The sequence below is a fragment of the Natator depressus genome, chromosome 9, assembly GCF_965152275.1.
Source record: "Natator depressus isolate rNatDep1 chromosome 9, rNatDep2.hap1, whole genome shotgun sequence".
In the NCBI taxonomy this organism is placed as follows: domain Eukaryota; kingdom Metazoa; phylum Chordata; order Testudines; family Cheloniidae; genus Natator; species Natator depressus.
In genome coordinates this window covers 28,387,334-28,413,220 of record NC_134242.1, presented here as the reverse complement: position 1 = coordinate 28,413,220, position 25,887 = coordinate 28,387,334, and the positions used below count along the sequence as shown (strand labels likewise).

General features: G+C 42.5%; 1 protein-coding gene across 1 annotated transcript in view; it reads left to right on the top strand.

Moving 5' to 3' along the window:
- The first annotated feature begins 1,284 nt into the window (after positions 1-1,284).
- LOC141993416 (carboxypeptidase B-like) overlaps positions 1,285-25,887 on the top strand; it is a 28,528-nt gene continuing 3,925 nt past the window's right edge. The window contains exons 1-9 of the mRNA XM_074962957.1: positions 1,285-1,355; positions 1,466-1,541; positions 7,126-7,250; positions 11,097-11,196; positions 11,288-11,389; positions 12,240-12,341; positions 16,673-16,783; positions 16,881-16,971; positions 17,669-17,871. Coding sequence (XP_074819058.1) covers positions 1,285-1,355; positions 1,466-1,541; positions 7,126-7,250; positions 11,097-11,196; positions 11,288-11,389; positions 12,240-12,341; positions 16,673-16,783; positions 16,881-16,971; positions 17,669-17,871 — 981 coding nt within the window. The remainder of the gene's footprint in view (positions 1,356-1,465; positions 1,542-7,125; positions 7,251-11,096; positions 11,197-11,287; positions 11,390-12,239; positions 12,342-16,672; positions 16,784-16,880; positions 16,972-17,668; positions 17,872-25,887) is intronic.

Genomic DNA, 25,887 nt, shown 5'->3' with positions numbered 1-25,887 from the left:
TCTGTGGTCCTTATTTGAGCAAAAGGCTCACTGTATTGATTACATTTGAATTCAGTATTCATTTTGATTGTATACGGGCCTCCAAATTTGATTGACAATGTTCATCCTCATACTCAACACACAACCCTAAATATTTGCTCACCTCTGTTGAAAGCCTCATGGAGCTATTTCTAAGTAGAATTCTGCTGTGCTGAGGAATATCTAAGAAACATACTAGTTATTTCAATCTCCTGCATTTCCAAATTGACTCTATAGTTTCTAAACTGGGAATATAAATATGTTGATCCATTAGTTAAAATCAAAATACAAAACTGCAGCTATAAAGTCCAGTTCTGCCCTTAGTAAAATGTATGGCTGAAGCCTTAGAATCTATAGGACCACTCAGACATAACTGAGGGCAGAATTTAGCCCTTACACTCCATTTTTTGTACATTTGGGGATAGCCCATCAAAAGCACTTGAAAGACTAAAATACAAAGTTTAAGTTAGTACCAGTGAACACAATGAAAATTAATCTATTGCTTGGTGAATTGAGTAGTATGACATCTAACTATCTGAGTTACATGTGTTGTTATGAGCAAAATAGGGGCAAGTACTATTTTTCCTTTGCAACCACCTGTGTGCATTTTTGCAGGTGTGAAATGGAGGGAACAGCTGAAAAAATGGCCCTTTATTTATATGACTACATTTCATTTGATTTTCTTTGTCCATATGCGGTACCTCAAGTAGAGTATTATGTGAGCATTCAGAATATACGAAGGGTTAGGGGCAAATTCCTCCTAGACATTTAGATTAAAGATGCAATGAATCATCACCTAGACAATCACAAGCAATGATCCCCACCTCGCTGAATGATGTACAGGACGTGTGCAGAGCCCCTGTGGACTACAGGGAGCTGTAGGCCCAGTTAGCATACAGCTTGTGCACCCAATTTGTTTTCAAGTACATTCATTGAATTACTTTGAATAAAAATTCATGAAAATTGTTCACCAGTAATTCACAAATAAAAAAAAAGAGCAAGATTCATCATATAAATTCTCCGCTATGAATAGGTCATCCAGTTGTAGTGGTGGGCACCCTGAGCCAGCTGTGAGACTCTCAGCTCTGTTTCCACAGGTGTGCGACAAAATACACAGTTTATAAAAAATGTACAGATAAAACAAGGACAGGAGAATAATCAATCAGCTAATGAAAGGCTACTTTGCTGAGTGATTAGTAAAGAGCACGGTAAACTGGATTATAAAAGCAGCCGAGAATAATCACATGCCCTTTACTTCTAAAAAAAATGTGGGCTGTATTGGTTCTTGTAGGTGCCGCAGCTGCTTCAGCTCCACTTCACAGTCACCACTTTGATGGGTAAGAATTCAAATTAAGGTTAAACCAGCACTTTTTTGCTAAACAGAACTCTCTTAGCTGACCTGCCTGTTTTAATCGTACCTTTTTCTCCCGCCTCCTCCACCACCAAGAGAGAAGGTGTTTCGTGTAACACCACACAATGAAGAGCAGGTAGAATTCCTCAACACCTTGGCCAGCAACGTGCAGGTAATTAAGATGGAGTTGGGTGGGGGAATAGACTGTAACTTAAAGCTCTTTTGTTTTACCAATATTGATCTAAGAAATACTGTATGTCATACTGCTGAATTAGAGGCCTGATCCTGAGTCCATTCAAGTCAATGTGAATTTTCCTGTTGAGGGAGCCGGACTAAGTTACAAGGCAGGAGCTAAATAAACACATTTCTAGAAAATCTAGCTGAATAATCCAAGCTGCATGTTAAAAACAAGAGAAAAATGTATGGTACGATACTTTTGAATACATGTTATGCTAAACACCACATGAAAATTCCAGTTTCCAGTGGTTTTTACCTTAATAATTACAACAGAATTTGTTCACTTAGAAATAACCTAAAAAACTAGGCTCTCATCCAACTTCAACTTTCCTTTAGCCTCTCATGCGATATATTTTCTTCCTTGGATTTTCTTTAAAGCTTCCTACCCTGCCCAATCAAGCTGCCTGTTTTTTTACTGACCTTGATGTAGATATATGATGACATGACGATGACGTAAAAATAATAAGGACAGCAAATGTGTTTTCAATACTTCCTTTCAGCTTTGATGTTGTAAAATAGCTGTGGAAAGAAAAACCACCATCATCAGTGAGATGAAAACATGACATTTTTAATGATGTGCAGAAGTGGAGGTGCTCTCACCAGCGATAAGGTGATATCATATGAGAAGGCAAGGCTATTGGTGTGCCACTGCCTTCTCACCCTCATTATATAAATTAACATGTCATACTTTCTTTCAAGTGTGCCTTATAAAGGAATTAAATTAGAGGGCTGGTTTTTCTTTTTCCTAAAAAATGAAAATCAAAAATCTATGCAAAATTATGGCCAAAATAGTTGACAATCAGGACTAGTAACCAGTTTTGGGATAACAGCTAGCTCACACACAAATACAGCATTCATGGATGGACACACCAGCCACAACCTCCTTTATACTTTGGGAGGTGATGGCCAGAGAGGGGGCATAGCCAGGACAGATGGTGAATTGGCTCCTTGCACAGCACCCTCTACTAATAGGACTTTAATGAAGCCACTAGTGAGATTGAAAGCTGACTAATCCCAAAGGAAGTCTGTGGCAGTACCACCACCAGTCCTCTCTGGGATGAACTCCCCCACCTGGGGAAAGGGAACAGTTACAATTTGTACCTTGTACCAGATTTAGTGAATCAGGCCCCAAATTATTTATACACACAGTGATCTCCATCTCATAGATTTATGTACAGTGTGTGTACAGTGCTCCTGTGGACTAGAGATACTCTGTGGGCCCAATTCTGCAGATGCTTTGAACCCAGAATTCGCATTGATCTGAATAGGTGTGTAAGGAATGCAGAAGCTGGTCTTATCTGTTGTAAAAGGTAGTTATAATTCATGCACATAATTAATAAATTTAATATTTATGCTGTATACAGTAATAATGGGGAAAACATGCTGGTGCCCATATAACTGCAGACTTGATCATCAGGAAGTGACAATATAGACTACAAAAGGACCAAGAAAACTATAATCATCTTTGAATCAAAAATTACTATTCCAAGTGAAATATACTTGAAAATATTTGTTGTTATTGGAATCAGAGTTGCCTGTACTTTAAAACATTTATGCTTGCCAAAACTTCCCCCCTGAAATCCTTTAAAAAAAGAAAAAAAACTTTGAACTATGCTTGAAATTACAGACTGTGAGGAAATTGCATAGTAAGGAATATTCACATAAGGAATGGTATGACAAAAGTGCAAGTAAGATAAAAATAAAGAAATAAATAATAAATAGAGCAACAACAGAAACAACAAAAGATGTGATTTTTTTTTATTATTGTTAGGAAGAGAAAGTTATAAATCTTAAATAGTGAACACACATTTATCATTGTATATTAAGATGACAGCACTCCCTGTTTACATTATTGTAATCCCCAAGGTAATAATATTTTGTTCATTGCTTAGATTCCAAGGAAAAAGATGTCTTTACTCACATCAGTAGCCTTTACTCATGCAAGTATGCCTATTTAGTCCCAGGCAAAATGTATACTCCTGAAGGTATAAATACAAATATAGCCCCGATTGCTCAAACTTTTTCAGTCCCCCCCTACCCCCCATAGCGAAATCAGTCCATGCCCCCCCTACATTTCTGCACAGGCAAGGCTCCCTCGGCAGAGGAACTTGGGCTAAAGGCAGAGCTGGGGATGGGGGAGGCGCTGGGGCTACGGACAGACAGAACTGGCCTGGCGGTGGAGAGAGAATGAGGGCAGAGCCGGGCTGGGGGTGCAACAGAAGCGGAGTGGAGCTGTAGCTGGGGGCAGAGAGGGAAGGAGAGCAGAGGCCACTTGGGAGTGGAGCAGGGGCGGAGCGGAGCTGCAGCTAGGGGGTGGAGCTGGTCTGGGGGCAGAGAAGGAGTGAGATCAGAGCTGGGCCTGGAGGCGGAGCAGAACTGGGGGCTGAACAGAGTTTGGGGAGGAGTGAGGCTGGTGGCAGAGCTGGGCTGGGGGCGGAGTGGGGCTGGAAACATTGCGCTCCCACCCTGCCCCCTGTGGGGACTGGCTCCAGCCCCACCACATGCCCCCCAAAAGTTCCTCCATGGCCCCCTAGGGGGGCACACCACACAGTTTGGGGACCACTGCCCTACGGACCTAAGCCTGCAAGCAGATATCCAAAGTCAGACCACTGAGCCCATGCAGAGCCCCACTGACGTTAATAGGGTTCTACCCACGAGTTTATTGCAGGATCAGGGTCTAAGTGCCCAATCCTACAGTCCTCATATAGACAAAATTCTCACTGAAATCAAGAGTTTTGGCTGCAAGGGGATCATAGTTGGCATTAGTGAGACCATTACTGTAATACTGTGGACAGTTCCAGTGTTCACTCTTCAAAAAGAATGATGAAAAATTGTAAAGGGGTTGGAAAAGAGCTAAAAGAATGATCCAAGGTCTAGAAAACTTGCCTTTATAGTGAAAGACATAAACCCCAATATATTTAGTTTATCTAAGATAAGGTTAAGGGGCAACGATCACGGGAAAGAGATTTCAGTTAGTAGACTGCTCTTTAAACTTGTAGAGGAAGACTTAATAAGCTATAATGCTCAGAAGCTGAAAATAGATACATTCAGACTATTAAAAAGGCAGAAAGTTTTAACAGTTAAGATAGAATCATAGAATTTTAGGACTGGAAGGGACCTTGGGACATCTTCTAGTCCAGTCCTCTGTACTCAAGGCAGGACTAAGTATTATCTAGACCATTCCTGACAGGTGTTTGTCTAACCTGCTCTTAAAAATCTCCAATGACGGAGATTCCACAACCTCCCTAGGCAATTTATTCCAGTGCTTAACTACCCTGACAGTAAGTTTTTCCTAATGTCCAACCTAAACCATCCTTGCTGCAATTTAAGCCCATTGCTTCTTATCCTAGCCTCAGAGGTTAAGGAGAACAATTTTTCTCCCTCCTCCTCCTTGTAACAACCTTTTATGTACTTGAAAGCTCCCTGCTCAGTCTTCTCTTTGCCAGACTAAACAAACACAATTTTTTCTATCTTCCCTCATAGGTCATGTTTTCTAGACCTTTAATCATTTTTGTTGCTCTTCTCTGGACTTTCTCCAATTTGTCCACATCTTTCCTGAAATGTGGCACCCAGAACTGGACACAGTAATCCAGTTGAGGCCTAATCAGCGCAGGGTAGAGTGGAAGAATTACTTCTTGTGTCTTGCTTACAACACTTCTGCTAATACATCCCAGAATGAAGTTTGCTTTTCTTGCAATAGTGTTACACTGTTGGAGGGGTGAAAGTAACTGAGGCCACTTACTGGTACGGGGTGGGGTGGCTCTGGTCCCCAGAAGGGGCGGGGCCTCAGGTGGAAGGGGCGGGGCTGGGGGGGTCAGTATCTCCCAGCCAGCCCTTCCAGTCCGGCTGGCCCGCGCTGCCCAGGGCTCCCATGTTGATTTAAAGGGCCCGGGGCTCCGGACACTGCTGCTGCCATAGCGGCAGCGGTATCCGGAGCTCCGGGCCCTTTTAAATCGCCGGCCCCAGGGCAGCTGCTCCCTTTGCCCCCCCCCGCCCATCGGCGGCCGGGGGGGGCCAAAAAGGACAGTAACGTTAAAGCGCTGCAGGGTCCTTTGCCACGGCCCCACTGACGCTGGGGGGGGGGGGGGCGCAGCAACATTAAAGCGCCGCGGCGGCAAAGGACGCTCCTTAAATATCCCTGCCCCTTTTGCCTCCCCTGTCGGCGGCCCTGCTGGTAGGGTCCGTACTGGCAGGGTCACCGACAGGGGGAAGGGGCAGTGAAATCAAATCACTGCTGCGGCAGCGCTTTAAGGATGGTCCTTTGCCGCGGCAGCGCTTTAACGTTGCTGCCCCTTGTCCCCCCTCTGTCGGTGGCCCTGCCGGTACGGACCCTACCAGCAGGGCCCCCGACAGGGGAGGCAAAAGGGGCAGGGACAGTAAAGCGCTGCCGCGGCAATGCTTTAATGTGGGCTGGATATGGGCCGGTGGGGGTTCTTACCGGTACGCAGTACCGGCCCCTACCAGCTCCCTTTCACCCCTGCACTGTTGACATATATTTAGCTAGTGATCCACTCTGACCATCAGGTCCCTTTCCACAGTACTCCTTCCTAGGCAGTCATTTTCCATCTTAATAATTATTAATTAATTATTGGAACAACTTACTTAGAGACATGGTGGATTTTCTATACTTGGCATCTTGAAATCAAGACTGGATATCTTTCTAAGGCCACGTCTACACTACCCACCGGATTGGCGGATAGTGATCGATCTATCAGGGATCGATTTATTGTGTCTAGTGTAGACGTAATAAATCAATCCCCGATTGCTCTGCTGTTGACTCCGGAACTCCACCAGGGTGAGAGGCGGAAGCGGAGTCGATGGGGGAGCGGTGGCCGTCGATCCCGTACCACGAGGGCGCAAAGTAAGTGATTCTAAGTCGATCTAAGATACGTCGACTTCAGCTACACTATTCTCGTAGCTGAAGTTGCGTATCTTAGATCGATCCCCCCCGCCCCCCATAGTGTAGACCAGCCCTAAAAGATGCGCTATAACTCAAACAAGACTTATGGTCTTGCTGGAGAACTTACTGGAAAAGAGTCCATGGCCTGTGTTATGCAGGAGGTCTCACTTGATGATCATAATGGTCTCTTTTGTTCCTAAAAATATATGAAAGATTATATTTCTAATTTACTCACTCCTCAGACGGACATACACATTTGTCCAGAAGTTGTCTTTGAACCTGAATGCTCATCTCCTGCCTTAGGCCCCAGTCCATTAAAAGCTCTTAAACATATGCTTAAGTACTTTGCTGAATTGAAATCTTGGAAAGTGGTCACTGCCATCTGAGCAAATCTACATCTCACAATGTGTGAACTACATGCCCTAATACAATCATTGTAGTTAATTTTCCATGTGATTTTATGTTTAATTTTAGAAAACTTAGGTAGATCAATGGAATATAGCCCTGGTGCTGTCTTGAGTTAATGGAGTTTGCCTTATTATCATATCAAGCCACATCTGTGTTACCACAACATAGATACCAACCTAACAATCGCAATTTCATCTGTTCCACTTTTCAGATTGATTTCTGGAATCCAGAGACCATCACACAAGTAAAACCAGAAATGAGAGTTGACTTCCGGGTTGAAGCGGACAAGTCCTTTGATGTTCAGAGTCTCCTGGAGCAGAGTGGAGTGGAATATGAGTATGTTTTTTTTTTCTTATTTAGTATTTTGAATATAAGAAGGGTAAATACTGAGAAAATTTACCCAGCCAACCCTCCCATAACAGAAGGGCCTTCCCATAACAAACCTCTGACAACAGAAAGGCCATAATTGTTAGTCAAGATATTTATTAATTAATTACTAATTATTATTATTGTAGCCCCTAGAGACTGCAATTAGGTTTAGGGTCACGGGCGGTGGGTATCAAAGGCTGGGGGAGGCTGAGCCTCCCCAAACACAGCCCTGCATAGCCCCACTCACTGTCTGCCACCAGACCTCCTCCTGCTTCCCGGCACTCTGCTATGGGCGGCTCTTCCCCTGTGGCCGGGTCTCTGGGCTGGGACTTATGGGGGCTGGCCTGCAGCCAGAAATTCCACCCGGCACTCCGGGGCTGGGGGCCATGCCGCCGGCCTGCCTGGCACTCTGGGGCTGGGGATGCTGGTGGCTTTGATGCCCACCCACCTGGCACTCTGGTAATGGGGGGGCATGCTGCCCGCCTGGCACTTCGGGGCTGAGGGGTCCTACACCCCCTGCCCTCCCAGTGCTCTGCAGCTGGAGGCGCTCGGGTGGCCACGGCACAGGGGAAGGGGCTCTGGGTTCCAACGGCAGTGGCAGGGCCTCGGGCAGAAGGGGCAGTTCGGCCTCCCCGAGCCAGGGGCTCACCTGCTGCCCATGATAGATAGACGCTGTAAAAACATATAGTAAGAGATTTGAAGAATTTACAGTATAAAAAGTTAAAATAGACAAAAGGCAGGAAAAGACAGAGGCCCAGCAAATTGAAGTGAATTGCCAAAGGCCAAACAGCAGTTCAGTGAGACTGGAAGAGGTTTCCTCATGCAAACAATGTTTTCATTCATTTTTAAGTATCATCATAAAACTAGTATCCAGGAGTTAGAAACCTAGATTTCACAGACCCATCTGTTTACAAAATAATTCCATAGTGCTTTCTGAAACGATCTGTCCAATACAACACCTTGAGCAACATGATTTAGTTACAACAAAGAATATTGAATCAACTCATTTATTTATTATTGAATGGCTACTGAGCTTTGTGTGGCTTAAAAGCTTGTCTCTTTCACCAAAAGAAGTTGTCCAATAAAAGATATTATCTCATCCACCTTGTCTCTGCATTCAACAGTGTCTTTGATGGTTAGAAATTCAGCAAATTAGTCATCTTATTCTTATTTAATCCAGGAAAAGATCTCTTGGGTTAGCAGTGCCTTCTGTTAATGCTTCCTCCTCCTGTAGTAACTGAGAGTCTTTCCACTGACTTGAATACAAGTCAGATCAGGCCTTAGGTGGAACAGTTGCAGTACTATATACAAGTCCCCTATTGATCTCAAGGAAATCCCACACTTAAACAATGCTCTAAGGAGAAGAGTATATAATCAATCCCTCCAAATAGGTCCTGGATCCAGTTATCATCATGAAGTTGTAAGGGGACCACATATATAACTTCTTACAAAGTCTTCCAATATATCTGGTGCAGTACTATTCAGTCCCAGAAGCTCCTAGGAGTTATCACTCCTAGCAGCACTCGAGCAGGATGGAAGAATTCTGATAGTCCTCATGCCCACACAGTGAAGGACTTGTGCTGCTAAATCACTTTGGCGCCTTTGAAAATCCCACCTCTAATTTATATTTTCAAATCACTATGCAAACACTGAGCCAGGATCAGCAATATGTTCTGGCTCCTTTGTGCCACTCTAGACAGCTACCAATAAGATTTATGGAGTGTAGTTTTAGCCATGTTGGTGCCAGTATATGAGAGACCCAAGGTGGTGAGGTAATATCTTTTATTGGTCCAACTTCTGTTGGTGAGAGACACAAGTTTTCTGAAGAAGAGCTCTGTGTAAGCTCAAAAGCTTGTTTCCCTTACCAACAAAAGTTGGTCCAATAAAATATATTACCTCAACCACCTTTTCTCTCTAATAAGGTTTATGGCTGACTTGTGCCACCATAGTAGTACAAAACAGCTGGAGCATATGGATATATGTGGACCATTAATTGTATAGTGGGTAAGTGAGTATTATTATCTCATTTTACCAATATACAGAAACAAACACCAAGTCAAGTGGCAGAGCTGGATTAGGGTAGACAAGCTTTTGGCTCACAACCCCATGCTCAGTTCAATAGATCAAACTCCTTCCTACTAGATCATGCAGCTCTCATTAAATTACTCCTTTTAATCTACTAAATCTCTGTTTTCAATCCGTTAAGAATCCATCCCTGGAGACATTTACTGGAGCCCCTTAACATATCATAGGACAAATGTATGCAAAATAACTAATGCAAATGGGACATTTACAAAAAAATTACCACTAATATGAAAGCAGAGAACTCAATAGTTATCAGTGGTAGTAACATTATTTCATTAAAAGACATTAAAAGACCAAACAGTTTCTTTTTCAAGTCTTAAGAAAACCACAGCAGTGTTATTAATGCTGCACTTGCCGCGATAATTGTATTTCTGACATATTCAGAGTAGCCCTATGAAGGAAAGACCCATATATTTTGGCAATAAACATATAATTATAGTTCTTAAGAAGATTATTTTCAGTGCTCTTACTGCTCCCTTATAGCATAAGAATCCATTGAAAGTAGGATTTTCTGTTTGGCAAGGGAGTTACACTGGTATGTGCTAGAATTTCCTACATGAATTTGCACAAGTTCATGCACCTGTCTTCTGATTGAGAGGCCATGAGGGTGGCAGGATGTCCCTGACAAACTTCAACAGAATGTCCTTGTGACAGCCAAAGTAAATACAATTCTTTGATCTGCAGCTGCAGTGCCCTGAAATTATGTCAATGCAACCAGTTCAAGTGTTTCTTATGAAGGCTGGTGTTGCACAGCAAGTTGACCTCTCGCTCTTCTATCCAGATCACTTTGATCAAGAACATATTGTTTTTGCAATCTTTGACCCTCTAGCCATTCAGGGTAAGACAAGCGCTGGGAAAACAAAAGTTAGAGTAGCTGGAATAAAAGCAAACTGTCCCAAGATACTGCCTGATGATAAGTCTTATCCATTAGTCTCAGTCCATGGGAAAGGTGAGTGGCAGAGATCCAGCCAGAGGCAGACAGGACTTCAGTGCCTGTGTGATGTTTGTTTGTTGGACGACTGCATTCACCTTGCTGCAGCTGGCATACAACAAATACAGTAGAGCTGGGAACACTGTTCAGTCCATTGGCACTATGAGGCTGCCATACCACAGCTGAATACTTGGAGTTTGGTTTGACAGAGAGGGGGTTACCATTTTACAGATGTTTGCTTGGTGGTGCTTTTTCAATGCATTGGGATGTTACATCATCACCTTGTGACATTATGGAGCAAATGTCATTCTGTGCTATCAACTCAACAAAGGCCCTGTTCCCTAGAAGCCCATGTCCACAAGCAAGAAAATGATGGCTGCATAAGCTCACACTGAGGTGAAGGGGAGTGGGCTGCTCACCGAGGAAGAGCACTTGCTCCATGAGCTTATCCTTAGAGCATGGGGAAAAGAAGGTTGTTAACTTCCCTGCAGCTGACCCAAAAGAGCTTGCACTGTAGAGGGTTGGGAGCAAAGAGCTGGCTGGGTGGACAGCCGCTGGCCAAGAAGAGCCCATCCTTGGAGCAGAACATAAGGCAAAAATAGGTTAGCTGTGAATTCACCGTACTGGAATATAGTCCAACCCAAACACTTCATTTCAGAATCATTGTAGTTCCAAATGGTAGATCAATGACATCTGTCCAATGCTTTCTCCAGCAGGGAAAGTCAAATTTGCTGGACAATTTCACCCCACTGACAAGTCTTCTTTCTAGATTTGATATCACTGTGGGTTTATTGCAGAATTCTGATCGACAACCTGCAGACGGTACTTGATGCTCAGTTTGACAGCAATGTTCGTGCTACTGGACACAATTATGAAAAATACAACAACTGGGAAACGGTAGTCTATAAATATGCTACACTCTTCATTCATTAATTGCTTTTGAACTGGGGTTAGAGATGCCATTTAACTTAATGGTTGTATTAAACAGATAGCTGCTTGGACTGCTGACATTGCTGCTCAGAATGCAAACCTTGTCTCTCGTACTCAGATCGGGACTACATTTCAGCAACGGCCCCTATACCTCCTCAAGGTGATTGTTTTTAGTTTCTTTTTACCAGTATGGTCTGTTCTCGTAACTTGAGTAAAATTACAATATTTATTAAGGCCTCACTAACTCTAACACGTATTATAAATCCTCTAGGAAATCAAAACAGATTTTGAGAGCTACTTTTATTGTGAATTTTTATCCTTTTGATTTAAGGTAAAGGGCTTATAGAGTGAAACCCATAATAAATATTTTGGAAGTTCAGACCTATAAATTTAACCACATTCCTGTGAGCAATGTAAATGATAATCTACCTTTATGTAAGTGTTCACGCCATCTGTTGTTTGTAAACACACTTACTATAAAAGGATCTATAAATGTCAGTCTAGCTGGCAACAGGAAACAAACAAATTTCTCTATCTTCTTCAGATGTCATTTTCTGTCACGTAACTCTTATGAATAAATAAGATACCAAGAAATAAACGGGGGGGGAGGGGAGAGAGCGGAGGGGAGTGAGAAACAGACAAAATCACTTACCCAAAACGGCACCAGCATTCACTAGAATGTATATAACCAACTTGGTCTTTTCAACTAATAATACTATCGTATGAAATCTACCAACACTGTGTAGTAATGAAATATTCTGCGAAAATATGAGCTTGTCTGCATTAATAAAAAAAACAAAGCAAATAGGATTGTACTATTTTAACTTAAACAACTTGATTGTCCAGAGGGGCAAGAATATATTCTGATAGTATTAGGTTTCCAATTTAATCAAGGAATATAGCTCATACTGCTGTCAAGTTTCACCTTTAGAGTCACCAGTCTGGAAACAGAATATTAATAATGTGTACACCAAATAGGTTGTTTTTTCATGACATTTTATTTACTATAGGTGGGGAAAAGTGGTTCAAACAAAAAGGCCATCTTTATGGATTGTGGTTTCCATGCAAGAGAGTGGATCTCCCCTGCATTCTGCCAGTGGTTTGTGAAAGAGGTTGGTAAACTCAGTAACAAAAAAGAGTTTTCACAAAATAAATCAACTTTAGAGGAACCTGACACAGACTGTAACAAATGTGAAACAAATACAATAATACGATATCCTGCAGTTCAGTCCTTGGCGTTTCTAATCCAGTGCTTTCTAATTTTATTCTCTGATTTTGGATTTGAGTTGGAATAATACAACTTGGGCTCCATTCTCCCTTTGATATGAAGTGTATACACACTGTCGGCCAGATCCTCAGGACTGGCCATTCGACACCTGAGCAGCTTGTGGAAACAAAGAGCATCAGGACGCCTCAGGGATGTGATGACCCCCAAGGGGGCCCTTCCAACATCCAGGGATTGCTGCAATCTGGGCTGCCTCTTGTCACTGGCCACATCCACTACACGAAGGACAAAGCTGGGAGGCAGAGGCATAGTGCAGACTATTCTGCCTGTCTGCCAGGGGAATCCCAAGGCAACTACTCAAGTTTGCTTTGAGGTTTTAAGTATTGCCCTTTAATTTCCATTAAAATTATTTAAAAGAAATGAGCTACCCATTCTCACTGTGGTAGGTATGAATAGAATCCCCTGTGCATTGTGACGGGGCAAGGCCAGATGGCTATGGAAAAGTAGTGGGCGATAGATATATTAGCTCCAGGCTAAACAAATCCCTAGTACCAGGATAAGTGAAATGGCAGCTGCTCCAGGTCAATTAAGACACCTGGGGCCAATTAAGAACTTTCCAGAAGGCAGGGAGAGGGCTAGGTTGACTGGGACACCTGAAGCCAATCAGGGGCTGGCTGAAACTAGTTAAAAGCCTCCCAGTTAGTCAGGTGGGTGTGCATGTCAGGAGCTGTGGGAGGAAGTTGCGCTGGTGGAGAGGCTGAGTAGTACACACCATATCAGGCACAAGGAAGGAGGCCCTGAGGTAAGGGTGAAGTGGAGCTTGAGGAAGTGAGGGCTGCTGTGGGGGAAGTCGCCCAAGGAATTGTACATGTTATGTTTCTACAAGGTCAGCAACCATAGCTGATACTATTAGGGTCCCTGGGCTGGAGCCTAGAGTAGAGGGTGGGCCTGGGCTCTCCCCTGCCCCCACCTTTGCCCCCTGATTAATCACTGAGACTGGGAGACAACAGAGACCGTGCAAGGAAGGATAACTTCTCCTCACCTCCCTCGCTGGCTTATGATGAAAATGGCTCAGTAGACTGACCCTTGTCTCTAGAGAGAGAAGGGTTACATGGAGGGTCTCAGTGAGCCTCTTAGGCTAGTGAAATCCGCCAGGAAACATGGGATCCACGGAGGCAAGGACAGAGCTTTGTCACAGCATATATGTATAGAAAGAGAGGTGATAGATGGACAAACCAATGAATCTGCTTCATGTCTGTATTATTATAACACTATAGTAACACTACGAATCCAGTCATGTTCCTGGCTCAATTTGTGATGTAGAAGTTTTGACATTGAATTCAATGGTTCAGAATTAAGCCCTTTGTGTGATTTTAAAGAATGGAGAAGTCAAGGTAAATTGAAGGAGGCATCTGAGTGTGCATTATAGAAGTAGGATGGACACCTGTCTTCCTAATGCTTCATATTCCCAGGTTTCTTAGAATCATTCTTTTCTTCCAAGAAAACAAAGAGAAAGGGTAGAAGCTTTTCTTCACCTAAACAGAACAAGAAGATTATGGAAATGTAATCAAAGGCTGGGAAGACAGCTCCCTAAATGTTGTATTCAGGGGGAGGAAAATAATAATGTTGGTATTATTTGCCTCAAACAGAGTTACCACTTCTTACTGTTAAAATGTAATTTGTTACATATAATAACAAATAACATTTTTCTGTAACTAGAAAGCATCACCTTCTAGTACATGAGACTCACACGTGAAGTGAGGTTCACTCTATGCTGGCTTTATGAATTCTTAAAAGAAATATAAGTTTCTATTCTCTCTCTCTCTCTCTCTCATATCTCCTAACACTGCATAGGTAGGGAGTGCTGGTGAACATTGTACACACAGCCTCCTCTAAAGGGAAAAAGATACACTCCTCTTCCATAGAATAATCTTTAAAAAGCAACTCTGTGCTGCTTAATTCTCAAATTTTATAAAAATTCCTACATTTAAAGGTTTTAAAACAGAAGCAGCAGAAGGTAGTTCAGGGGTGGCCAACCTGAGCCTGAGAAGGAGCCAGAATTTACCAATGTACATTGCCAAAGAGCCACAGTAATATGTCAGCAGCCCCCCATCAGCTCCCCACCCCTGCTCGCAGCACCTCCCAGCCACCGGCAGCTGCACCGATCAGCGCCTCCCCCTCCCTCCCTGCACCTCCTGATCAGCTGTTTCGTGGAGTGCAGGAGGCTCTGGGGGATAGGGGGGAGGAACGAGTGCATGGCAGGCTCAGGGGAGGGGGCGGGAAGGGGTGGAGTGGGGGCAGGGTTTGTGGTAGAGCCAGGGGTTGAGCAGTGAGCATCCCCTGGCACATTGGAAAGTTGGCACCTGTAGCTCCAGCCCGGGAGTCGGTGCCTATACAAGGAGCCGCATATTAACTTCTGAAGAGCCACATGTGGCTCCAGAGCCACAGGTTGGCCACCCCTGAGGTAGTTAAAATCCAAATAAAGGAAAAGCAAAGCATTTGATTGGCTCATGCTAGCATAGACACAGTGGTGACATGGCTAATCTTCCTGTCCTCCGAGAGACATCCATGTAGCTTTGCTTATGGAACAATGGAAATTGAAAGTGACAAGTAGATGGGAAAATGATCTCTTTATCTCCCAATAAAACTGAAAATAGTACCTGTTACCATTTTTCTTTTAGCAATTATTTTTACTACAATCATTGGGTTTTTTGTAGCTGAAAGTCAAGAGTCAATATATGAATGTACTTGACTGAAGGTGATGACTTTCTTTAGTGGTTTTGGGGAAAGAGGAAGTACTTTAACATTAAGATCCTCTGTTGTTTATTTAAAAGTGCTAGTGGACACAAATGTCCAAAGACAAAAAGGAAAGGCATGAGCTGAGTTAGAGAATATGCAAAAGGCAGGAAGAAGCACCAGTTCTCCCAGTAACCATAATCTGCTTTTGAACACTGTTAATCAGTCAACAAACTACAGGCCTGATTCTCAACTGCTTTGCACCCTGTGTAGTCATTCACACATGTGCAAAGTAAGGGAAACATGAGTGCAATATACTACCCGGTCAGAATGGCAGCTTTTCTATGCCCCATTTACACTCACTTTATATAGGTGTAAATCTGTAATGATCACACAAAGCACAAGGCAGTGGAGAATCGGGCCCTATAGCTTTAGTGCAGGAGTTTTGATGATGCCTCTGTGTGCTAAGGGAAGGAGTGGGGAAGAGCATGTAATGTTCCATTATCTATGCTTTTGAGACTGTTTGTGATGAGAGCTTGCCAACGTCAGAAGTGTATCTATTGTACTGAATGTCTCAGGAGGATCCTCTCTGTATAATTCTGTGGGACTGAAATATTTTCTTGCATACAAATAAGACGATGGACTACAGGGACACAAGAGCCCTTACAGCATATAGAAAAGGAGTACTTGTGGCACCTTAGAGACTAACCAATTTATTTGAGCATGAGCTTTCGTGAGCTACAGCTCACTTCATCGGAAAGCTCATGCTCAAATAAATTGGTTAGTCTCTAAGGTGCCACAAGTACTCCTTTTCTTTTTGCAAATACAGACTAACACGGCTGTTACTCTGAAACCTTCAAGCATATGTGGCCAGGAGCACTGAATCCCTCTAAATAGGAAGTTGTTCTGTGGAGAGCGCTGAGTCTGCCCACTGGCATGCTGATTTAGTGCATTGCTCATGATCAGTGCTTGTTCATCTATGCAATGTTAAGTTAGATGAATAATGCTGCTTTAAAACAGCAGTGTGGTTCTAACTGATATAACCTGGGATTTATTCCTTGTTCTTTCCAGTACTTAAAAATATCTCAGAGCTTTGGCCTGTCGCACATGTCAGGATATGGAATGTACGGAATCACTTTGCAATGCTAAACTATTATCATTAATTCTAGGATGCTTGGGCCAGAGCCAAAGCCCACGGAAGTCAGTGGAAAGACTCCCATTGACTTCAGTGGCTTTTGGATCAGGCCCTTAATGAAGCAGGCTACCTCAGAAGAACGTACTTGTACTTTTGGATTTACATTGGTGGACTGGTTTGCGGAAAGAGTCTTTTAAAAAAATTCCCATATTAAACATATCAGGTAAAAAGATTATGCATCAATTGCAAAAGATAACACACCCTTGTGTTTTTAAAAATACATTTCAGAACCACCAGCAATTCCTGATTCCATGAAAACAACAGCTTTCTCTTTGATCTATATCTAGGCTGTTAGTACCTATGGAAGTGATACCCTTATGACACGACTTCTCAACAACTTGGATTTCTACGTCCTGCCTGTCCTTAATATTGACGGCTATGTCTACACCTGGACCAATGTATGTACACTCTTCTTTCTGAACAAGAATCTCACTGAGTGGGTCAAATACCTTTAGTTAACTATCCTTTAGTATTTACATGCACTTTCCATTTCAGTACCGCATGTGGAGGAAGACACGTTCCACAAACTCTGGCAGCAGTTGCATTGGTACCGACCCCAACAGGAATTTTAATGCTGGGTGGTGCAGTAAGTATTTTCTAATATTTGATTAAAGTTAACATTGAAAGGTGCAGCATGTAACATATCAAAAGGATGCTTCCACAAAGATGCTTCCTTCATTCCTAAAGTTGGTCCTTCCAGGCCTGGAGCAAGGATCATCATCAATGTACTTTAGGGAGGCTTACGCCGTTGTTGTGCATGCTACACCTGTTCCTTAGGATGAACAGAAGACTTCTGTCACCAGGGCTATCAGTCTGGAAATTTCTGTGGGCACTGAATTCATACCGGGGGAAAGCATTGTACAAGAAAAGTGACAGTCACTAGACTTCCACTCTAATTCCTGGGAGTGCCCTGTGTTATGCAGCAGACATTCAAGTAAAGGTCCCTAATAAAGCACTGCAGGTCAACAGAATTGTTCACTTCTCATACATTAATTCACTTACATAATATGATGACTTACTTCAGTAATGTATTAAATGGTTTTATTCCTCCAAATATAGTAGCTGTGAAAAAAAATATTTGCAGAATGCTACACCACATTGCCTAGAAGTGTGTGATCACATAATAAATATTCTGTCTCCATGCATAGTATATGCTCCAGGGGACTAACTTAAGGTTGCCTAAAGAGTCTTAACTATAACTTTGGTGACAGTAAATCACCATCTTTATGGTTCATTAACATAATTCTGTTCCATTATATACAAGCATTCGCCCTTCCCTGCAGGTATTGGTGCTTCAAAAAAACCATGCGATGAGACTTATTGTGGCAGCGCCCCTGAGTCTGAAAAGGAGACCAAGGCTCTGGCTGACTTTATTCGTAAAAATCTCTCCACTATCAAGGCATACTTGACTATTCACTCCTATTCCCAGATGCTGTTGTTTCCTTATGCTTATACTTACTCCCTTCCAGAGAACTATGCAGAGCTGGTAAGTAGAACACAAATATTGTGTCTCTTTGTAATTTTGGTGTACTGGGGAGAATATGCAAATTTCATCACTTGATATTTAGATCAGGTTAATTTCAGACATTTTCTTATACATCTGGAGAAAACCTGGACAATAAGCTTTTGAAAGTACATTAGTCTTTTATAGCAAGAGACCTTGAAGAGAGTTTAGGCATGAGATAAACTCAAGGATCCCTGATTCATCTCCATCATACAAAGGTTGGATTTGTCTGCAAGGCTGTGTTTGTCTGCAAATAATGTCATATTGAGAGATGTAAATTATACAGCACTGCTTCCACTTTATTCAATGGGTTACAGTGTATCCCATTTTTGTATGTAACGACTGCAATACGTTACATACAAAAATCATGCTCTGTTGGCCAGATCCACAGCTTGTGTAAATTGGCGTAGCTCCATAGCTTCAATAGAGTTAGTGACTTAAACCAGCTGGGGATTGGCCCCGAAACATCATTATTTAATGAAGTTTAGGGCCACACCCAAGCCCTGCAGCTTTTTAAGTCTGATAAAGGCAATTTAGTATGTGAATTATTTATCCTTTAAAAAAAGATTAAAATAATTATAAATAATAAAATGACTTCAATTCTCTGGAATATTAGCAATTAAAAGTTGTTGGCATGAAAAGCAACACATCAGACAAACAAAAAAAAAACCCCATCTTGATCCTCTCTTCTCTTTAAGCTGCCAGAAGTCTAAGGCAATAGCATTAAGTTGGCTTTACTGCTGCAGAACTATGACAGATTTACGAGAGCTCCCACATGGATCTATCATAATTCTGAAGCAGAAAGGAAGAGTATGGCCAACTTAATAGTTTTGCCTTGCCATTCTGGCAGCTTAAATGGAAAGGAGAGCATTAAGATGTGGAGGTTTGTTTTGTTTGTTGTATTACTTTACATGCGGGAGAGTTTTAACTGTGAATATTCCAGTCATTTCTTACATCTTTTTTGCTTGTCTTTGATTTTTACTGAATATTTCAAATTTCACCTATTAGAGCTCAGTCTAAATAAATAATATAAACTCCTGAACTGCTTCTTTGTCAAGCTCACAATTTTTCCCATATGCTAGAAGTTTGCATGGTCTTCTGCCCATCTTGCTGAGTCAAGATCAAGTGTGATGAAACATATTGCTCCAAGTACAGCATGTTTCTAACACCATTACATTCAGATGGAGAAAGGTTTTATTGACACTCAAGACACAAAAAATACAGTAAAACCTAACTTTAAAAAAAACAGACAAAACATTAACACTAAGACAGGGTCAATATGTCTTTCTAGTTTTCCTTTTAAAAAAAAAATCCTGGATGAACAATTTTCATATTAACTTGCCTATTCTACAGCATTCTAGACTAGAAGAATATATAAAATCTTGACGATTGGCGACAGTCATCCATGCCAAGGGTTTGCAATTTTATGAATAATAAAAAGCCTGATCTTTTTTTTTTTTCGTTTGATTTAGAGATTGAGTCTTCCATTCTTCAATATAAAAAAAAGTAATTCAGGAGTGCAAGATATATATGTCAACAGCCATCCATCTGATCTCACTTAATATGAGTTAGTCTTTCCATGGTAATTTTATCCCATATTTTAAATCAGCCACAATGATCCCAGGGGGAGTTCTATTATTTTCCGCTACAAAGGAGCCATCCTGTCACCACTAAAAGGCGATAATCTGATCAGCTGTCCTCAAGTCCTAATTAAGGAATATATTTCCTCAATTGGAGCTCCCAACAAAAAAACAGCAGGGTCCCAGAGACGCTCAACTTGTACTAATATTTGATTTTACAAAAGGAGGATACTTTTAGCCAAAAATCTTGGCTTTTGAGAATGAGATCATAGTATCAACCAATCAGCACTGTCTGTAGCTGGGATAGCTAAATATAAAGGGCCTGATCCAAAGCCCATTAAAATCAATGGAAAGACTCCCACTGACTTCAATGGGCTTTGGGTCAGGTCCTAATGGTGTAGCTTTCTGGATTACTTCAAACAACTAAACATGTTCACATGAACTGTCACAAAGAAATTAGGTTTTCTCTTAGCAATTCCTCCTTGGTTAAAAAATGAGACAGGAAAAAAAGGAGGAAAAAATAAAAGGGCATTATACTATACACCATTTAATGTGTGTGTTATATCAGCAAAGTTCTGCCTAGATACAGACTTCAGAGAAAAGCTTTAGATGCCAGTTCTTCAGCCTTATATAAATTGTTCTGGCAAATAAAGGGACCATAAATCATGCTCTAAATGAAGTAAAATTTAGAACTATTATCTTATCTTAGATGTTTATTTTTATGCTGACAGATCTAATAAATTAAAGGAAGCAGAGTTGCTATTTCTTATCTTTTTCAGTGTGGGATGAGATATGTAGTTAAACAACAAAACTTCACATGCCTGCTTATCATTATTAACATATTGCTCCACACTGTTTAATTCAGAAGTTAGTTTAATACTGTGGGGTAATGCTCCATTCCAAAGTGAGGCATGAAGGAAGGGAGCAAAATCAAGTAAAATTGGATTGAAATCACCCTAAGCCTGCAGATGAGGAGAATAGAGGAGTCAACATAGCTTTCTTCCAAGCCCACTGAACCTTCCTTTGGACACAGTCTGCAGTGGGATTCTGCAGGTATTCAGGAGGCACATCAGGGTAGGTGGGTGATGCTGGAAAGCAGCCACTCGACACAGCCTTCTTCTCTTAGAACCAGATATATAGAAAATATTCACAAGGATGTTAATTAGCATTAATGCCACTACACACCTTCACTGCCTCTGTAAGAGGAGTGTAGAGAACAGGCCTATGGAAATTAGCAACTGACACAGCACTCTTCATTGAGTTGTGCTTCCAGATGGGATTGGGGCTACAGGGAGCAGAACCCAAGGTCAACAGTGGTGGAGATGATTGCCCCCATGTCTTCTGGATGGTTTCCAGGCCACGCCCCCTGCCACTTCCATAAAGCCTTGAAAGGAGAATGTACCTGTAACTCCAAGGGCCAGATCCTTGGCCCTATTTTGTTCCCTTTGCACTGTCTTGGCAGCACAAGGAGAACAAACAGCTAACTTAAAGAGCAAGATGGAACCTTCTCTTGTGTAAGGCAATCCCTAAGTGTGTAAAATGGTGCCACAGTTCTTGGTTTCCAAGGCATGACAGGGCATTCTAGAGACATTCTGGGAATTCCAGTGATCTCAGGCCTAGAAGGCCATTACAAGTTACAGCAGCCTTGATGCTACTCTAACTTAAATTGGGGACGAAAGTAGCCCTTCCCTGCTTCCAGTATCAGGGTGGAGGAAAGTGGTTGAAGCCATGTACGTTCTCCCTGGAGCACAAGGTACACACACAGGATTTTCCCATTCATGGGTTTTTTTTCCCCATGGGAAGGGAAACAGCCCTGTATTAGACACAAGTCAGTTCTAGGGTCAGCATTTTCAAGCAATGCTTGAACAACAGTGAAAATGCTGACTCTAGAACTGACTTGAGCCTAATGCTTGAACAACCAAGATAATGCCACCCAAGATAGGAAAAACTGGGTCAGCTCAGGAATTTCACACAAGTAACAATATTCCTATGATGTTTTCTTGGGGAAAAAATATAACTGTCCTCCAAAAAGAATACATTCTGTGTATTGCACAACTCCCCTCAACTCACTCTCTACCATATCCCCAGATGTTGCACAGCACAAAAAGAATATGTGCTTGGATCAACCAGAAAAAATTGTATCTTCCATTTAAAGAACAAAAGCTTCCCCCAGCCTTCCATAACTGAAAAAAAATGGTTGGATACGACCAATTGTTCATCTACTCTACAGCCAAGCTTCCCTTCAGCATTCTTTCAATATTTACACTTAGCTGCTCTCTAAGTAAAACTCTGTGTATATTTAATCACTTTTTTCAGAAACATTTTAGGCTGTAAATTGAATTTTCTCACATTTTGGCCGGTGTTGGAGGGGGTTACCATACTTTTTGAATTTGTACCTACATAAGGAGCAAATATTTAATAATAGGCTCTTCAGTCTAGTAGAGAATGTATAACAGGATCCAATGGCTGGAAGTTGAAGCTAGACAAATCCAGACGTGTACAAGCAACAGAAATCCTATATCAACAGAGATCAGGCTTTGATGATATGTGTAGCAGGAGGCAGGTTACCTGAACATATATTGGCTACCTTACTATTCATATATTGGTTACTGTTTGTATAAGGGGAAATTAACCCTTCTGCACAAGCTTATGGACCACTTAAGCCCTACTTGAGCCCTTAAAATGTGCAAAGGTGTGAATTTCTGCTATACTGCATTAGGTGATGAATATTTATGTGATGACTATTCACCTCTTGGCTCAAAACCAGGTCCAGTAAACTAGTTCTGGATTTTACTAGTGCTCGTTTTGAAGTTATTTGTGAACAAAGTCATCTTAAGGAACTCTTAAGGATCCAGGACCCAAGATTAGAATATGGAATAGAATATCAGGGTTGGAAGAGACCTCAGGAGGTCATCTAGTCCAACTCCCTGCTTAAAGCAGGACCAATCACTAGCTAAATCATCCCAGACAGGGTTTTGTCAAGCCTGACCTTAAAAACCTCTAAGGAAGGAGATTCCACCACCTCCCTAGGTAACCCATTCCAGTGCTTCACCACCCTCTTAGTGAAAAAGTTTTTCCTAATATCCAACCTAAACCTCCCCCACTGCAACTTGAGACCATTACTCCTTGTTCTGTCATCTGCTACCACTGAGAACAGTCTAGATCCATCCTCTTTGGAACCCCCTTTCAGGTAGTTGAAAGCAGCTATCAAATCCTCCCTTATTCTTCTCTTCTGCAGATAAATAATCCCAGTCCCCTCAGCCTCTCCTCATAAATCATGTGCTCCAGCCCCCTAATCAATTTGGTTGCCCTCTGCTGGACTCTTGCCAATTTTTCCACATTGTTCTTGTAGTGTGGGCCACAAAACTGGACACAGTACTCCAGATGAGGCCCCACCAACACCGAATAGAGGGGAATTATCACATCCCTCAGTCTGCTGGCAGTGCTCCTACTTACACAGCCCAAAATGCCGTTAGCCTTCTTGGCAACAAGGGCACACTGTTGACTCATATCCAGCTTCTCGTCCACTGTAACCCATAGGTCCTTTTCTGCAGAACTACTGCCTAGCCACTCGGTCCCTAGTCTGTAGCAGTGCCTGGGATTCTTCTGTCCTATGGAAGATGAACAGGTGTACATTATTTTTAGAAGTGGCTACTGGAGTAAAGAAGAGGAAAGTGGGTTTATATATTCCTGCCTCTCACATTACCTCATACAATGGTGTGTTCTGTTATCAAATTGAGCTATCTTTAGTAACCCCTTCTTCATCTTGGCTCATGTAGTAATCTCAAATAGCCTCAGGGCAGATTTGCCTGAGCTTGATGCTACTGGATAAAAACACTAGCAACATGCACATATTTATTGGAATGTCCAGGTAGTAGTCACAAAGATGGGTATAAGAAGGGCAGTGTTATATACTGTGATATTAAAGTTCTTGCATTGGATGAACTCACTTTGGACTTTTAGTGCTACCATTTCAAAGGGAAATCAAGGGATCCTGGATAATGCGTGAGAGCGTTACAATGAGGAGAGTGCAGTTTAGAGCTCTTTGCAGAAAGCTGACTTGAGAAGGGCAGAGCTTAGAGGCAATAAAGAAGACAATAGGGGTAGAATGACAAGCAGATCCATAGAGCCCAATTTTACAGCAAGCATTGCTATCCATCACAGATTTTTCAAGATCCTAGAGTCCTATTATGTCAATAATCCCATCAAATATCCCACTGATGTCAATGGGAGTTGCCTGTGTGCAGCAACTGCGTAATCAAGGCCCCTGGAGTGTTTTTAACCAGCAGCAATTTGCAGAGACAAATCTGAGTTGAGAATATGAGAGCAAAAATGGGGAAGCTGCTCCCAAAAGATAATCTATTAACAGATAAAGGTGATTAGTCAGCCATATTATCCTGGTAGTCTACACTGGCAAGGCTAAAGCGCTGCTGCAGGCGTGCTTTAACACACCTTGTGTGGTCGAAGCGCAGCGCTGGGAGAGAGGTCTCCAAGCGCTCTAAAAAACCCACCTCAACAAGGGGCGTAGCTCCCAGTGCTGGGAGAGTGCTCCCAGTGCTGGGGCACTGTTTACTCTAGCGCTTTACAGGGCTGCAACTTGCTGCACGCAGGGAGGTGTTTTTTCACACCCCTGAGCGAGAAAGTTGCAGCGCTGTTAATTGCCAGTGTAGACAAGCAGTTAGGAGGGAGCCAGCATCACATGCCTCTCTTTAAAAGCTAGTAACTGAACTGATAGTAACTGAACTTCAGTTAAATGAGATAATGAGATCAGGGAACACGATCCTTTTGTTACACTGACTAGCTGACATGCTGCACAAGATTAAGCAAAACATCAAATCACTAGGAACTGCAATGGAAACAAAGCTGAGAGATCAGAACAGAGAATGTTAGATTCTCCTGGAACTGGCAGTTTCTGGAAGTTCAGCAACAAGACAGAGAATGGAAGATTATTTCTGCACCCAGTTACACAGTATAAATCTGGAGTAAGTCCTTTCACTTCAGTGACACTACTTGGTTTTCACTAGTGTAACTAGCACCAGAATTTGCCCCTATGAGTGAAGGTTTCTTGATAGTGCAGGAGCCAGTGATGGGTCTTACAAACCCCACACTGGAGAGCAAGGGGTTCAGCCCTGCCCAGCTGCACCTGCAAAGCCTGCACAAGCTGTAGGCAGAGCTGCTCAGATGAGGGGAGGGGGCGGGAACTACTGCCCAGGAGTTCTTGTTGCCTGAAAACTGACCTAATAAAACCTACAGAGGAGAGAGACAGGTGACTGACTGTGAAGGTCAGAGACTTTGTTTGTGGTTCTGTAATTTACTCTGAGCGGAAAAGGGAGACTTGGATAGGAAGTGATCCGTGGGGCAATTGCGTGGCACTGCAAGATGTAGAACATACCTGCCCATCATCAGGCCGTGGATTGGCACCTGTGGGCCCAGGCTCCCCTTCCGACTTCCAAAAGATGGCACAAGAAGAAAGCCTTTACCTTGGTGGAGAGACCCGCTGGGGAAGACCTTGGCCCCAAAATCCCCATACTAACATGAAAACCCTGAAGCCCTAGGGGGAGCTGAAGGCCAGGACTATAACTGAAAAGGGGTGACCACCTGCTGCACTCCTGCCTGACCACTAGGCAGTACTGGTTGTGAGTGTTCCCCTATTACAGAGCCCAAACCAAAAAGGCAGAAAGAGAATCCTGTAACAATCCAGATGTTCAAATGAATCTTGAGAACCTGTAGAGTCTGTAGAGAGCTAAGAGTTTTTCAAAGTTAAGGGGGGAAAAGCCACAGCACTGCCTCCTCTTTTATCAGCAACACAAAGAACATAAAGACTCTAGGCCTGGGTCTCATCTCACAAAAGTGAGATACTGTTTCCCCTTTTGAAAGTAATAGACATACAGACAAGATGAGGCACAGAGTGAAACCTCATCCAGTTTCCCTGTTGTTTTAAGAAGGATAATTGTTTGCCACCGCTATTCCTTTTTCCTTTCCTGTCCTTTTCTTTTTTTTACTTAAATGTTCTTGCTTTGGTTGCTATAAAATGGCACTTTCATTTTGGTGCTGATGTTTTGTTTTTTCAGCCCTTTTCATACATTAACCGAGCAATTGGGAAAGAGTGTTGCCTGATGATTACAAGAAGAGATCAGATATCAGGACTCCTCGGTTCTGTTCCTAGCTCTGCTACTGACTCATTTTGTGGTGAAATCACACAGGCACACTCAATTTACCGAATTATAAAATAGGCCATTTATTTCCAACACCATGCTCCAACCTGGAAAACCTGAGGATGTCTTTCAGCAGCTGAGAATTTCAGTCCTTCCTCTACAACAGTGGTGGGCAACCTGCCACACGTGGCCCGTCAAGGTAATCTGCTGGCAGGCCGCCAGACCGTTTGTTTACATTTGCACGGCCGCCCGCAGCTCCCAGT